The sequence below is a fragment of the Simochromis diagramma genome, unplaced genomic scaffold (assembly GCF_900408965.1).
Source record: "Simochromis diagramma unplaced genomic scaffold, fSimDia1.1 OVJJ01000344.1, whole genome shotgun sequence".
Lineage (NCBI taxonomy): Eukaryota > Metazoa > Chordata > Actinopteri > Cichliformes > Cichlidae > Simochromis > Simochromis diagramma.
The window spans coordinates 5,004,832-5,021,768 of NW_024387375.1; the positions used below are offsets into that span (position 1 = coordinate 5,004,832).

At 41.9% G+C, this 16,937-nt stretch overlaps 1 protein-coding gene across 1 annotated transcript; it reads right to left on the bottom strand.

Annotated features, from left to right (window-relative positions):
- Positions 1 to 23: 23 nt before the first annotated feature.
- Positions 24 to 14,486, bottom strand: itpkcb (inositol-trisphosphate 3-kinase Cb). Its single transcript, XM_040009287.1, has 7 exons — positions 13,163 to 14,486; positions 4,176 to 4,275; positions 3,690 to 3,903; positions 3,306 to 3,510; positions 2,694 to 2,795; positions 2,127 to 2,198; positions 24 to 2,006 (listed from the first exon to the last, which is right to left on the bottom strand). The coding sequence occupies exons 1-7, from the start codon at positions 14,324 to 14,326 to the stop codon at positions 1,797 to 1,799; spliced, it is 2,067 nt and encodes a 688-aa protein (XP_039865221.1). The 5' UTR covers positions 14,327 to 14,486; the 3' UTR covers positions 24 to 1,796.
- Positions 14,487 to 16,937: the final 2,451 nt, after the last annotated feature.

Genomic DNA, 16,937 nt, shown 5'->3' on the forward strand with positions numbered 1-16,937 from the left:
AATAAAAATCCCCCAAAACTCTGAAAACTCTCCACTTTCATTTTATTGTAATCCACGACCTTCTGGACAAAGCAGAGGTTTATAAACAGTTTCAATCAGTCCGTCTGTTCTTTCTGTGAAAAGCGCTGCCTTTGAAATACAAAATGTGGTCACGAATCCAGTTTTTTTTGCTTACAAAGCAGCACCCTCTTTGAAAACCTGATAGTTTGACATTTTACAAATATAGAGACTTTCTGGGCAAAGGTTTTTAACACTTTGTAAACACTATACTATCTGTCTCTCCTGCCATGTTTACCCTTCGGAGATGAAAAATCTAAACTCCTTAATTCGAATTCCAATCTTGTTAAGTCACGCGTTCACAGCACTTGTGTGGGAAATGTTCGTGCCGAGTTAACCACACGCCCACACCCCCACCCACCCAAACAGTGCTGCCTGACACTGTCAAAGGAAGACTGGACATTTGACGTTCACCAATGCGTCACATTCCATCGGGATCTGATGCACATGCTCACAAGCACGGCCTGCACGTATAACAGTGTCGCTTCTTTGTAAACTTTCAATGTTGCATACAAAAAATGTAAATACCCACATTCCTCCTGTCTATCCTAGCTTAATTATGTTTACAGCGGTGTCCTTTAACCTCTGTTTTACTCAGACACCCATCATCGCTCATACACAGATTTTATTTTTTATTTATTTTTTTGGTTTTGAGTTTGTGTGTAAGTCAGAGCCCACACGAACTGATCAGATTAATCGGGTAATTCCAGTTTCACAGACTAAAGCAACACTGATCAGCGAATTGAGATAACAGGCAGAAATATTTACGTTGAACAGTAAACCCAATACTTAAACCTCTGCTGGAGACGCACAGACATGTTTTGTTCAATGGCTTTGTGAGAATCCATAGTGCAACAAACTTCAGACAAACAAGGATGTCGAGCTTCTTACTAAAAATCACTGCATTTTCATACAAAAGTCCAATTAAGAAAAAAACTGTTTCTGTTTCTAAGAAAAGTTAAAACTGTGGGATTTCGATGTAAATCGATTCATACTTGGGTGAACTCTTTTGGAAGTAAAATAGCACGAGTCCACTGCAACTGGAATGATCAGATAGCTCAGTTTCTTTTTTTAAAAAGCCAGGCACAGAAATCATACAAACACAGTAAGAAGGCTATACCAAGGCAGGAAAAAACAAAACAAAGTTAAATTAAACTGTATTTACATGCTGAGTTAGTTAACACGTGGTCTGACCACTGCTTTTAGTGTTGCTGTATACTTAGTCATCAAAAGTGGTCCATGATAAAAAAACAAAAATCCAACACTCCTCAGAGGCTCGTTTAAAAAAAACAAACAAACAACAAAAACAAAAACACGCTCCTGTTGGTCAAGATCACGGCTGAGGAGGTGGCTGCTCTGGCCACCTCTCGCCAACAGAGGGAGCTGTGAGGAGGAGCGAGATGAGTCTCTGCAATAAAAAGTGACTGCTAGAGGTCCATGAGTGCGGAGGCCTGTACTCTCAGAAAATAAACCACAGCCCAAGTAAAACAAAACAAAGTTACAATTGTGCTTTAAATTTAACAGCTCGTGTCATCTGCCCCCTTATTCCACATAATGCATAACGTTAACCTTTTGGCATATTCCACTTCGCCCGCCCTTCTCACACTGGTACAAGTTGATAAAGTCACTTGGTGTGAGCCCTGAAAGGAGGCCCTCTGTTAGCCATTCCTCTGTCACTCTTAGTTTGTATAATCTTCTTCAACATCCCATCAGTCTCTTACTACAGTCCCGTGTCTCGCTCAAGGAGTCTCCGGGAGCATGGTGTTGAAGATGTCTATGAGGTTGTCCAGTCCCCACAAGTAGCCATCCTCCCTGTTGCCCTCCACCCAGGGAGTCCTGTGGTCGAGAGTTTGAGGTGTCTGCAAGGGGACCGTTTTTCCAAAGTCGATCATCCAGACTTTCGCTTTTCCTGAGGCGTCGTGCACAAACAGAAGAGAGCTGCCCACAACCTGCAATCGATAAACCAGCAAGACCAGTGAGTTTAGGTATGCAGCGCTGATGGGATTATAACAAATCAGCAACACAGACAACAGGTCTGTTAGAAGAAGTCAGAACGGAGTCCGTCTCACCTCGTGTGTCCTGAAGAACTGTGACTGCTCCAGGGCTGAGCGTAGTTCCTCCAACCGCTGCAGGTAGAGTTTCTGAGGAAAACAGAAAAAAAGGACACAGAAACTGAGACTGTGGGAATTTGCAAATTGGAGCCAAAAAACCCAAACAAAACACTTTTTGTTCTTCTTTCTTATTTAAAGGTAAGTGTAAAACCTTACATCCTTGTTTGATGCAGGTGCTACCGCGTGAAACAAGGATGTAAGTCCTATATGGAGTGAGCACAGTGCAGACCCGAGAAGCGGTGGAGCATAAAGCAGCATCTCTAAGATTTACTAATGAACATGCCACATCTGGTTGTCTTATTTGTACAAATCTAAGAACAAAGTAACAGCTTGTTGTCCATGTGTCTGATGCGAGTCAGTGAGAGACTCCTCTAAATAACAGAATAACATATTAGTGACCTACAGAGGAGCTGACAAAGCCACGATAGCCGTTTCCTCTTCTTACGGCCGAGTTAAACTAAGCAGCTGCTGATTCCTGCTTTTTGCTTTTTTGCATTTACAAAACATAAGAATTGAACAACATACCAGAATCTGAGTGTTGCCATCGACAAAGTCCTCCAAGGCCTGCATCACTTGCTCTCTGTGTTTTGTCTTCTTAAAGTTGGTGTTGCAGGTTCCATCAGCTCTCTATATAGAAAAAAAGGAAACCATCAAAAATGTCATAATGACTCACTTCAGCTTATACATGCTGATTCACGCTACTATCTGGACAACAGAAGGTTTTAACAGTTGTGTTTTGTTGAGGTTCGAGGTGGAAACAAATGGCTCTAAATAAATTCCACAGTCACAGAACTCGTTCAACTGGAAAATACAGCTGCAGCGAGCCTTTAATACACTGTGTGTCATCACATATTTTCTTTAGTCTCTGTGTAGCATGCAAATTCACTATTGGCACAAACTGATAACCAGCCTCGGATTTATTTTCGAAAGAACAAACAGTCCCCCTAATGACTGCATGTTAACCAACCACATTTTCCATTTCACCCCAGTGCACGTGGTCTGTCTTGTGAACAAACTGATAAGTGTTTACTCCCGCTGATTGGTTTACGTCTTTGCAGCAACAAGCACGGCTGTTTATTCTCTTGAAGCTGAGGTCTTCGGGCTAGATGTGTTTGTGTGTTCAGCATGACCTCTTACCTTAATGCCTTCGATCCGGAAGCCCAGGGTGGCGGTGGAGCTAAGCGTCTCCCTCCACTGCATGTACCGCGGTTTGAGGACACCCTGCTTGGCCCGTTCCTCCTCTGTTGGAGCCCCGGGGTCCACGGCAATCATTTTGTCGTACATGTCCTTCCTCAAACGTGGACGCTCCCTGGCTTTTGTCAGCTCCTCCTCCAAGTAAGTCCTGAGAGTTTGGGTTAGATTTAAATGTTTGCACAGCCTTCATTCTACATACACGATTCAAGAGTAAATGTGCGTGAAGGTAAACTCTCAAGGCTCATTTTGCCTTCCTAAGGCACAAGCTGGTTTTGGAAAAATGCTTTTTACACAAATACACTCTCTTTGTCACGTGCCAAGTCTTACCTGCTGCCCATTTTGCAGTCCATGATGGAGGGCGAGTCAAAGTCAGCCAGCAGGTCATCCATCAGGTTGTAGTCGTGGTCGTCTTTTTGGACTACGCCGTAATATCCGGGCACGTAGGGGCGCAGAGAGTCCGTCATTAGCTTCTGCAGGCACTGCTGCTCACACTCACAGTATCGCTTCAACAAACGCCCGTACTCCCCAGCCTGGAAGTTACCTTGGAGAAAGATAGAGAAAGAAAATTAATGACGCATGAGACAGAAAGATCAGAAACTACAACATGTCTGTGCATTTTTGTTTGTCTGCAGATCTGAAAAAAGGCGTACAAGTGAGCAGGATAGAGCCGGCACTGTTGCCCTTAAACTTTATGCTTGCCAGCCTTTCAGTAGATACGACAGTAGCATAAATCTTTTGTTCTTTTCTTAGAAGGAACCTCCATATAAATGCATCTGATATGCAGGTGTACAAATATCCTGCATTTACACATACCTGCATGGCCAGCAAGCTGCACCCATGGGTAACGCTTCTTGAAGGACACGACAAAGGGGGACCAGTGAACCATGGTCTTCAGCTTGTGCCAGGACTTACTCTGAAAGATGAAAAAAAACAACAGAGGGTTTCATCGCCTTGTTTAAAAAAAAAAAAAAAAAAAAAAGCATGGGCGATCACACACATAATAAATCTGAAGCTCTGACTAATCAGAAAAGCTTTCTTTCCTGGACAAACACAGTACTGAGCTGAGTGCAGGCCAAAAGACTGATTACTCATTAAAAGGAAAACCCAACCTGTACTGTCCTCATACCCACACAAACATATCAGTAGACATTGGACAGACCCTCCCCTGCAGCCAAGGCCAGGTGTGCCGCATACACGACAAAGCCCATTCATAAAACATTTACCAAAGCCTCCGCTGTGGTGTCGTAAAACAGAACCTCTGTGTTTGCGAGCTTGTGGGCCTGTGTGTGGGTTACAGTAATCTGTGTTGGGAAACACTAGAACAAGGACAGTGTGCAACAGCCGCTTTGACGCAAGCAGTTAGAGAGGCGCCTGATACTGATTGATTAGAACATGTGTGTGGGAAATCACAACAAACGGACAGCCAGTTCTGGATGGGAGTGTGTGTGTGTGTGTGTGTGTGTGTGTGTGTGTGTGTGTGTGTGTGTGTTTTACATTTCAGCTGATTAAGTCCTAAAATGCTTCTATGCACCAAACCGGTTTAAAGCACAGAGACAATTAGGTTAAAGGAGCAGAAAGAAAATTAGCACTGGGCAACAAAACCGGTTTCTGCGAGTAATAAAATGCAAGAGGCCATAACCATAAAAGTTATCTTTTTACAACTAAATTATTTCTCTCTGTATGCGTGTGAGAGAGAGATTGCTCTTCCCATTGCTCTGCATTCCTTCCCCCCGCTGCTCTTGGAAACTGTCACAGTAAAACAGTCTTAATCCAGGAACATAAACACACTGGAAACACTGCGTATGTGTTTACCTCAAATGAAGAAGAAGAAGGGGAAAAAAATGCTTCAAGTTTAAACTGTTCGCAACAGTTTGAAAGCCTTAAAAACACTTTTTAGTTGAAGGAGAAGGAGCAGTTTTACGTATTGGGATGAAACTTTCCAAAGGGTTTTACTTTAATTGTGGATTATTTATTCTGGTATATTAGTGCGATAACTTGAATCAAACATGTAAGTTTGTAACCATTCTAAGAACTAGAATGAGTGTGCATTTAAATCTTTTATCATCAGTTTCTCAACCTCAGATCCCAGGATGGATTACAGGTTTAATCTTAACATGAGATGGCACAAAGACTACGATAAAAAGAAATGCTGCTTAAAACAGAGAGCAGGTCACTACCAGGATTTTTAGCAAGAGGCCGAAGGTGAAGAAAGCCAACGAGAGACGGCTGTGGACTTAATCTTAAACGACACCCACAGATTCACCTTACTCTAACCTCAGCCTCGTCTGGGTGAAGAACAGCACTTCACCACATGTGACGTAAACGACTGAATTTTCAACATGACAAAAATTCCTCTTGCTCACTTAACTGAGCAAACCACACCTTCATTTGACCCACAGACAAACACTAATAGATGTGCAGGATCACAGTGATGAAACACTTCTATTATCTATTTTCTCTTTTCACTCTTACTAGCCTGCTTATTTCCACTGCCTGTTGACACCCCATACAGTCTCTCAGGATGTGTTTGAGCTGATCTTTACCCTAACCCAAATCTCTGATTAGACTTCAAATAAATACAAATATCTCAGCCTATTCAGCAAAACTCCTCTTCTCTTTATTTGCAAAAAGAACGGTTATATTCAAACTCAAAGAGAAAATATCCAAATGAACCCACAACAAAAGCCAGCGACATTTCAACTTTCCACTCAGGCAAGAAAACTGTCACCAGAGACTCTAGAAAGACTCTTAAAATTCCCAAAACATGCTCGACCTTTATTTAAACATTTTTAGTTTACAGTTGAATATTTGACTAGATTTCCTGCCAGCTGTAACGACGTGCTGTGATTACTGATCACAGATAAATATTAGTTTTCTGAATGCACAAGTCCAGAAATAGCATTCACCTGTGGCCCAAACAGAATCTGTTTACTTATCAAATCTTTTACTTCTTCTCCTCACTAATATTTAGTCATTACCAGCATCTGTTTCCATCTGAAGACCAGTTCAGTGACAGAAGGCCTGAGCGGGGAGAAACGTGATGCTTCAGCCTCTCTTCTTTCACTTTCCTCGTCCAGGTCAGGCTCTCTAATGGCCCTATGCTGACAGCTTAATGTGCTGCCTCTGTGGAGCTGAATGCACCTCCTTAACAGCAGATGCACTGCCAAATACTAATGCTGCTAATATTCTTGTGGACATTAAGGCGTTCTTAAAAGGGTGGTTTGATAAATGTTCAGAAGCCCATCAAAGAGCACATAAAGAGCTTTCGACGTTTCAGCTTAAAGCGAAGAAGCCGTCCCCCCCCCACACACACACACACACACACACGTTTTAAATGCTGAGGTCACATTTCACCCCACACAGTCAAACCCTCGCCATCTCCACTTTCTTTTATATAACTCATGAAAACTGTACACATAACACAAACATACCACTTTCTTTTTTTCCCCCCCTGTAGTGCTCCCATCCCTTCTTCATATTTCCTAGACCTATGGGATGGAGTTCCAGGAATGTCACCGGCCCTAACACTTCCCAGCACAGCACCTCTGTGATGAGCAGACAATGACAACAATGGCGCTGCTAGGAGACGTTACAAGGGCCACGAATGTTCTGCTTTAGATGTGTAAAGTATGCATCCAAGACGAGGAAGGTGTTTCACTGCCACTTCAGTAGCCCTTTAGCGGCGATTTTCCAGCATATAAAAGAAATAAGTGCCCACTAAAGAAGACTCACCAGTTAACAAGGTTTTTTTTTTCTCTTCAAGTTAAATTGCTCAAAAATTAAAACACATCTTTGCTTGTAAAATTGTCAAAAAAAAATAACACGAGTAATGTAACAGACTCTTTGCCTTTAAATATATGTAGACCATTTGTGGTTATGTGCACAGCCGCCACCAAAGGCCACTGTGGTAAGGAAAAAAAAGACCCATCTTCAATAATTATAGCCCATAATGAGGCCTGTAATGATCAGCTGGGTAAAACAAGTTGTGGGAGCTACTTCAACTTTTGGTGCTATTAAATTATAATGTTAATATTTAGTACACCTTTCCAAAACATTACTTTTTAGCTGTTATAGCAGCACTTGGTGTACAGCATGGTGAGCCTGCTGCTACTGGCTTACTGGCTTCTTAACCCAGATACAGTTCTTTGTGGCTGAACGCGAGCCAGATAGCCCTCATATGCTGTAACAGCTACAACAGCAATCTTTTTTTAATTTCTATTTGAATACCCAAGTCTCTTTGATACAATCTCCCCTTATATCATGTTTCTGAGGAAGCATGACATCAGCGTACATTTATAACAGTGGCTGAGGTAGGTTAAATTTGAATCAGTATCTCTGCTCTCTCAATAATTATTTTTGGACCCTTTTCTTACCTGGCAAACGGAGCAGTAGCGGAGGAGGAGGCAGGTGCCGACACAGATACACACGACCCCGGAGACGACACGAGAACGCAACCAACACAAAATGCCCCCCGCCATCAGGACAGGGTCTCTTAAATCAAACGTCAGGGACGTGTGCCTCCCTGTGGGCGTGAGATCCTTTACAGTCATCTATAACGTCCTGTAACTCAGTCCACTGTCTGCTCGGTCTTCCTCTGGTAAATCACCTTTAGTCAAGCTGTCAATTTTTGGTGTTTGTTTGTCTCCTTTATCGCCCGATAAATAATCACTCGTGCGTCTCTACAACCTCCTTTTTGTCACTCTAATTCACAATTTGCACCATTGCAGAATTTTAGTACTCCACCCTTTGATTTCTTCACGCTTTCTCAATTTCTTTGTTGCCGTCATCAAACATATCCACCAAGTGTCCTAAGGCTGTCCCTTTTCTGGCTCTCGCCACTTTCTGCCTGTTTGAACTAGTCCTGTTACTCGCAGTTCCTCCCTGAAATCATTCACCCCGTCTCCCCGAAGGCGCAAATCCTCCACTCTGCGAGCCGTCTTCGCTTTCTCCCAGTGTAAACCTTTGTTTCTCTCCTGTCTCACTCTCTCATCCTCTAATCCCCTCTGGGCCTATCCTGAGCCTCATGCTTAGCCAATCTCCTGCCAGATTCAGTGCAGGTGGGGGTAGAGCCAACAACCATTTCCATATAGTCCCACAGCTCCTCTTTTGTCTGCATGATGAGGTCTTGACTACTATGCGGCCTACGGAGTTGTGCGTTTGTGCACGGGGACAAAACTAAACCTGTCAAGCGACAATCAGCTACAAGAGTGACACCATACTGTATGCAAACCCGAACCGTGTTTTCAGGTACTCTTAGAGACCTTTTCTCAAAACTCCTTTATATAAACCACATCCCTTTCCCTTCACTCAAGTCTTCAGAGCTCATGAAGCTCCACTGTGGTGGGCCAGTGAACGCACAGAAGATGGCACCGGCTTCAACCTCCGCCTGAAAACCATCTGCAGAAAACAGACTCACATGTCTCTTTTATCTGATAATATTTGAAATGTTTATTTGCATGTGCCAGAAACACGGTATTACGTCATCAGCTGATATCACTGACAAATGAAAATACATTTGGGATTTGCTGGATTTGCTACTTTTTCCCTTTAATATCACCGTTTCTTGAATACTTGGAAGTATTCGACCTCTTATACCTACATTACATCTCAGTGTGTTGTTTAATGATTTTCCACTAACGACCGATTCTATTTGCGGAGCACATTTAACTATAAAAACATTATTTTGGCAACTCTTATTTACATAAAATCTGATATAGTTCCAGTGAAACCTTGAGCTAAGAAAAGCAGCTCACTTTCCAGCTCGCATATTAAGTATTTAACTTGCAGATTTATGAGTGAAGGACTCCTTATATGGAACTGTCATTTTTGGTAACATCTTTCTTCAGTAAAAAAATGAGCAATATCTCACTTGGGAGTCCATTAAATGTATTGGCTGGTTAAGTCGGCTTTTTGCTTGTACTTTACAAACCACACTAAAAGTTTGTGTTTGTGCATCAAGTCATAATAACAAAATTACTTATTTATACACATGAGGACATGTGTGGGGGTTATGGCATATATGAGCAAAATTTGATTTGCTGGTTTAGAAAGCAATGACAGTGTTCTAGCTTTTATGACAGGAGGTTAAGTCTCACTGCTTTCCAGGTTTTGGATTTTTTTTTTGTGATCCAGTATTGTGTTCTTTAACTGTATGCACGTCTTTTAATTTTATGTAATGAAGGAAATGATGATCCCCCACCACACCCCCTCCTAACGCTGTGAGTACTTTTACTCAAAAGCTGTTGGTCTTGTTTTTTTGTTTGTTTGTTAAAAACGGGGCAGTGTACAGTGTACATTGTCCATAGTGTGAATGTGCCAGATGAAGTCATACAGGCTCATTTTCATATCTTGTCCCTGGGAGATGGATGGAAATAATAGACAGTAATAGGAAAAACAAAAGTGCAGAAGCACGTATTCAAAGATAAGATCCGGAGCATAACCATATAACATTAAAAATGTCACACATTGCAAAAGCTAAAGCACATGCGCACAGTTACAAAAACAGAACAGCGACCTTAAAAAATACTCCAGAGACAACATGTTTAATGATCCAGCAGGGAACAGTTTTATAGGTGTGATATAGGGTTAAGAGATATGATGCTCTTTACTTCCTTAATAGATTGTTGATAAGAAACAGCCAACGTTCCAAAAGCAAATGATTTGCTTGGAAGTAATGGAGAATTTTTACTCGAGGCGTTGATACTCTGAATCTGGTGCTTCCTGCACCACTGGATTTTATTTCATTGCGGGCGTTACATCTTAACCTGATACATCTTGTATCAGGTAATTCTGTGTTGTGCACATAAATACATAAAAGCGAAGCTAACTTTTAACTAACGTGGACTTTCCTGTACCGTGGATTTTGTGTATAAGTGCTGTGGGAGTGATGTGTGGGACGGAAAACAAGTCTGCAATTGTGGCTCATGAGTGAATAAGCATGCATAAATAAGAATAATCATCAAGTGTAGGCTACGTGTTCAAAGTTTCGCTGCATCTTTTTCATCTGTGCGCGCTCCTTCTTTTGTCTGCTTACTCTAATTTTCCTCTTGTTTTCCGTTCCACTGTATGTTTCACAGTGTGTTAAGAGGAAAATATTAAGCCTTTTTATATAAGTGCAGGCAAACTGTAGAGGGAGAAAGAGTGTCTCACATGGAAGACATGATCATGCAAAAATATCGGCGCTGCTGTGCACAGCAGACGTTGGCAGGAATTTATATCTTATAGCATTCAAATGTCAGGGACAGAGTAGACACTGTTGGTGGGGCGAACAACACAAGGAGAAAAAAAAACAAAAAAAAAAAAACACCATATATGGCAAAGACGTTGCCTAGCAACCGGCTCAGCCTTCAGCCCAATTTTCCATGACACACAATGAACTCTGAATGCAAGACGGCATCGCTCTGTGTGTGTGTGTGTGTCTGTGTGCGTGCATGCGCGAACAAGTATCTGCTCACGTCACCTCATGAAGAAAATGTTAGGTTTGTTTGTGAGCTGACGGCACGGCCACACACACTCTCTCTTTCTATTAATTACAACAAATAAAAGCGTTTTCCACACAGCTGCACATATGACAAAACATGCCCATTAAAACCAGCTCTTATCAGAAACCACAGGCCAGCGTCATCCTGTTTGTTACAACACCTCAAGTGCAACTACTCAGGTTGCTCACTTCCTGCGTGTTGTTATAATAGCCAGGAAATTACACTGTCCGCTGTCCTGTTCACTCAAAACATGCAATATGTGAATCAATATGTTTGCAGAAATGTGTATCTGAACGTGACAGAGGTATTTTATGGACTTTACACTAAACGAATGACTGACAAAGGGGACGGTAAACATGAGGGGGTATTATAAATTATAGGCGTTTTATTTTTTATAATTTTCAAGCAAAAACTCTTCGTTTTTCCTTTTTGAATGCGAGGATTTAAAGTGTTTCTGTTTTATAGCACTGCTTGCATGTTAAGACTGCAGAACATAGAAAAACAAACATCTGAAGATACCACACTGGCTTCTTAGAAGAGATTAAGGTGTGGTTTTTCTCATTTTTTTGTGATGTTTTACATTTGAAACAAGTCGAAAGAATGTTTGATCTCAACTAAAGCTGCGACAGTAACAGACAAACTTCTGTGGATAAAATGTTCATCTTTCAGTTGGTTGAGATCACTAGATGGGTGGACTCGATATGGATGTTATTTTTATACTTAATCTAATTAAGCCATCGTGACACGAGTTATATTAAGTTTTTGCTGAACTTTGTTTTGTAAAATCATGCATGAAGGAAGAAAGCTGCCCACACTGTCTTTATTTTGACATTTAGATCCTCACTCACAGGAATAATCAAATCATTAAACATCAACTGGAGCTTGTCTCCACCTCACAGTGGTCTCAAGAGGCCTGTGTTTGGTGCAGCTCTTTGAGAAGGACTAAACAATTTGGAGAAAAGCAAAAGTAATATATGTTAAAGAGGAGACTCTGGGGTGGTCTAATGTATGACCGTGAATTTCAAATTGCACCAATTTTCATGGGTGACGCATTTCTCAATCTTTCCTGATCTATGAAAATGAATAAATAAATTAAAAGGGTGGGTTTTCCGCCACATCCACCAGAAGATCATTATGTCCTGGGCATCGCAGTATGAATCACAACACTGACAGCTGAAAATCTTTCTTGGTAATGTGGCCCTGCATGAAAACCTGGACATTCAGCATTCACAGAGCTACCGTGATGATAAGACGATACTGATAGACACATCCTGTTTTTAAAGCATTCCATGCATGGTAGTCAACAGTGCATCAAAGCTTCCTGACACCGTAGGAAATCATCACAACTTCCTACTAAACTTTAAGCTACTTCTCCCGGACGGAGGAGAGGAAAATCTGTAAGCCTCTTGGGGCTGCAGGCTAAGCTCTCTAATAACGAAGGCTGGTCACAGCTCAAGGTGCTGACTGTAAACAAATGACGAGCAGTTAAGAAATGCATTCAAACAATGTTTAAATGGTCCTCAGGCTGAGCTCATCAAAGCCATGCGATCATGTGGCATGGGTAATGGAAGGACATAGAAGTGGGGGCTGGCAATAATAACCATTTTCCTCTCCTTTGGGTTTAAATTTGTTACAGTCATGTCTCATTATCAGGGCAGTGTGAGTCAAAGCCTTCTACCACACATGACACACATTAGATCAAAAGTCTCTCCTGAATGAATGGGCCCTTTTCCCCTCATTTGCACCACAGCAGCTGAAAAATCTCTACCTCCTGACAAATAATGACCTTTTATTATCAACGTGACACATATTAAACAAATTTCTTTCCTTGACTGTCTTTATAGCACCAGCAGTGACTGACACACCTGCTCTCACACACCGTTTACATTTGATGACAAAATAAAGTGTTTGTGGTTGAGGTTGACACAGGACTCAGGAATGTTTACTGTACATTTCCTATGCAGGGTGTGTGTACTAGATTTTAATATGTAATACCTAGTCAGTTACCGACTTGTATCTTTTTTTTTTTTTTGATTGATTTTCATTTTACAATGAGTTCCAGTGTGGTCACACCTAACAACATGTTTGTTTATGGAAAGAATAGCTTAAAATACTGTAATGCCATCATATATGGTCAATTGCACAATATTTGCATTACTCATTTTTTGGTAGCTGAAGCAGTAAGACCAGTTTATGGTTTCTTGTCAGAGTCCAGCTGAAGGTCTTTTAAAATATTTATGAAGAATATATTGCAAGCAACTGAACAGAAAACTTTATAAAAGTTGTCTGTTGCGGAAGAAGACTTGAATAGACACTCACCCCCGTCCCATCCTCCGGACTGCACAGAGACCGGCTGGACTCGATGTCGCTGCCTGTGAAGTCGTCCTCTGACTCCTCGAAGGACGAGGCGGAGGACAAGCCGATGGAAGAGGAGTTGGACAGCTTCCTGGGGGACCGCATCAGAGCGGGAGACCCTCCGCAGCCGCTGTCCGAGCAGGGGGACTCGTCGTCCGGTTGAGGCTCCAGACAGCCGGTGTTGGGCTCCGTTCTCAGCAGGTTCGATGCGACCTGTGAGCGGTTCGGACTGGGGTCTCTGGTTATGATGAGCTTGGGTATGGTTCCTGGGAAACTTTGGCCTCCTGGTGGACTCTGGCTGGTCTGATCAGAGTCCGTTTGGCTCTTTGTTTCAACCGGGCAGCTGCTGTTCAGTTTGCCGGTCGCTTTGGGTGTGCATGAAACGGTGCTACAGTCGGTTTTTGTCATTGTAGCCTCGGCTTGATCGTCCCTAATTGAAAGTCCACAGTCCAAAAGTTGATCAGAGGCCAAACTAGACAAAATCCCCTCAGTGTCCGGGTCAGAGGTCTTCAGAGGGGGTGAGGTGGATGAACGCGTGCTATTTCCAGTTAATACTCGATCCTGAGACACAATGGGATCGTGGTTGCTTCCCCCCAGTGGCTTATCTTCCATGGCCCTCGTCTGGGGATCCGAGGCATTGTTCTTTCGCACGGGTTTCGGCTCCTCGCAGCCCGCGCCGCTGACTTCACAGCTCTTACTTTCCAAGCCTGGTGCATCGGATGAACCAGCGGTTGCTTCACGGTTCACGACGTGCTGTGTCGGTTCAGTATTTCCATCTAGGCCGGATGGCGTGTCAAAACAACCCGCGGCTGCTCGCTGTTCCCCAACCGCCGACACGACCTCGTCCCTCGGCAACTTTCCTACTCTGTGGCCGCGGCGCGTTGCTGGATCTCCAGCTGCGTTTCCGCCACCCAAATCCGCTTCCCCCTGACTAGAGTCTCGCTTTCTCCTTCCCAAATACGACAGCACTTTATTTTTCATCGGATTCCTGTTTAACTGGTCACTTTTCGCTTTTTCTCTGCTCCCAGGTCTGCGGATACGAAGTCGACGGGCTGTCTCGCCCGCTTTCCATTTCGCTCTGCCTCGGGTGGCAGTGCTGTGCGATAGAGCAGAGCGAGTTTGGCCCATCCTGCATGCCGTAATAGTAGCAGTGACCCAGACACACCCTCAAAGTATGATTTAGAAAACAGTCGAAACTACTTAGCCAGTGACTCCATCAAGCCACGGTAATCCATTAATCACACACTTCAGTTAGTGCTATTGATCAATCCCTGTTAATCATCTGGGATTATACTGATCTGTGAAAAAAAGCAGATGATGTGTGATTTAGTAAGTAAAATTGCAAGGACAATACACAAATAAAACCCTAAACCCTTACCTTACCTAAAGAGTCCCCGATGACACAATGATAACACAAAAACAAACGCACATTTAAACCAGCGCTTGATTCAAGAATGCAAACTCGTATGTGCTTAATCACCCTTAAAAGTCACATATTATTTCCAGACTACAGGACAGAAACTGTCAGATAAAGGCTCACTGGAAACTGCACTGGAGTATAATTACAGGAAAATATGACAAGAACAAAGATTTAAATATTACAAGGGAGGGGGGGGAGCTGATGTGGGGGGAAACTGTAAAAGTTTCACTGAGATTTAGTCAGTTTCACCATTAGTCACGTCTGTCTAATACTGCCCTCCTGTGTCTGGACACGATTCATTTGTCCCAGTAAGCTTCATTTAGACTGCTATCCTTATGTTTCTTTCAAAAAAAAAAAAAAAAAAAAAAAAAAAATCCCCCAATAGGGAATAGTGGGCATAAAACAAAACAAAGCATTGATATGTCCAAATTAAGAGTTTAAATAGTCAGCATCACATAATTTGGACATTTTTCAAGGCGAAGAACAATCACTTTAAATTAATATGTCAGAATTTGATGATTTAAGAAGACAAATGTTAAATGCTCATCGCTGCAACAGCAAATTCGCCCATCTACTTTTATGACGTAACTTGTTTCCACTGGTTAAAGAGTTAAACTATTAAGATCCCTTCTAACTTATCTTTATTCATGGACTTTACAAGAGTACTTTTGTCTATTCTGATACAGCATGCAAAATAACCCACTTTTATCTTATACTGGGCCTTGGTGCTGCCTGTGAAGTCATTTACTATCTGAAACACTCATAGATCCACTTTCCCTCCTCTTTAATTCAGATTTCTTCTGATTTGCTGCCCCTCATAAATAAAAAAAAAAAAGTCTCACTACCTGTATAGAAAAGATGGAAGAAGGCTGCATGTCCTGCATATTTTGTAAAGGCCAGCAGAGGGCGACTCCTCTGATTTTTCTATATTTATTTTCAAGATAAGTTGGATACAATAAACACTTTATCCAATACTTGGGGAAAATGTTTTGTTACAGCAGTTATTAATGTTATTTCTGATGTGTTGATGGTATTGGTTGGTAGTTTCAAGCCTTCTTGAGTTAAAGTCAAACTTGAATTTTTTGAAAATAATTATCTCCAATAAACGACTGTACAAGCGACCAGCCTACGGGGGTGCAGCCTCCTTTGGATTCTTCGCCTGATCCGCCTTGTTATCACGGTTAGTTTCAAACCACCAAGATGGCGACGGAAACAACGCTAGGCTCAGTGCTTCAAAATGAGAACTCATGAACAACAGGTGATGTCACTATGGCCATGTCCATCTTTTATGTACAGTGTACCAGCAGTTTGACGCTTCAGGCTGCTGGTAGGCTAACCCCACTTACTTAACTTTTGTTCCTTTGTTATTTTTTAATTTGATCATTCACTATATATAAATAATAGAAAACAAGAAAAAGCACAGGTTGTTCCCTTTAATAATGCATTTACAGTCGTTCTAGTCAGCTATGTCAAAACACAGCTTCAACTTCCTCTATCTGCTCATAGGAATTGCTGTTTTGCAACATTTCTCATGTAAATACAAAAGACAGTAGTGTTTAAAAAGGGTCAAATCATGACTTTTCCTCTATCAGAAAGCCGTTTCAAGCCTTTCCGACATTATAAATGAAACACGGTGAGGTAAAGTGATTGTTATTTGCTGTGACAGCTCAAAAGGAATGCTTACAGGAAATGAGACAGCAAGGATAACAAAGGAAAATACAGCTCATACAGAACCACACAGTTCACTATATTCATAATCCAAATAATAACTAATCCTATATAATGACTCACGCTGGCCTGTATAACTGTGAATGTTGTCCCATCCGCAGGGGCTCATACAGTGACACATAGTTTATGGGAAGTTGATCATTTCAAAACAAGTCTTAAAAAAACCCCCAACAAAATAAAATAAATTAAAAAAAACAAACAACACTCCCTTAAAATAGATCTCAGGGTGATAAATGGCAGTAAAGCACTGCCATCAAACCACTCATCTGTTTGTTCAATCAGCAGCATACACTTTGTGGCTAAAATGGAAAACACAGCCAATCTAAATGAAGAGACTTATCAGTAAGTCATTTGTTTAAAGGGCGGTTTAACACACACTTTCAATTTGAGCTTGGGCAGCACTAGAGCTTTTTAAAATCCTGATTTTAACTTGGCCCTAAATTAAAACGCCCCTACCAGTTTCCTGTGATCAAACAATAAGAAGAGACAAGTCTTATCTGCGCGTTTTCAGCCAAGCAAAACAACCAAATGGATAAAAAACACACACATACACAAAAACTTGAGCTAATCTTACCTGACTGATCCTGAAGT

Coding starts and splice junctions, on each gene's coding strand:
- itpkcb (XM_040009287.1), bottom strand. CDS start 14,326: ATGGGCCAAACTCGCTCTGCTCTATCGCACAGCACTGCCACCCGAGGC. Junction 3,904..4,175: donor GCAGCTTGCTGGCCATGCAG/GTATGTGTAAAT, acceptor TCTTTCTCCAAG/GTAACTTCCAGGCTGGGGAG. Junction 2,007..2,126: donor AGTTCTTCAGGACACACGAG/GTGAGACGGACT, acceptor TATCGATTGCAG/GTTGTGGGCAGCTCTCTTCT.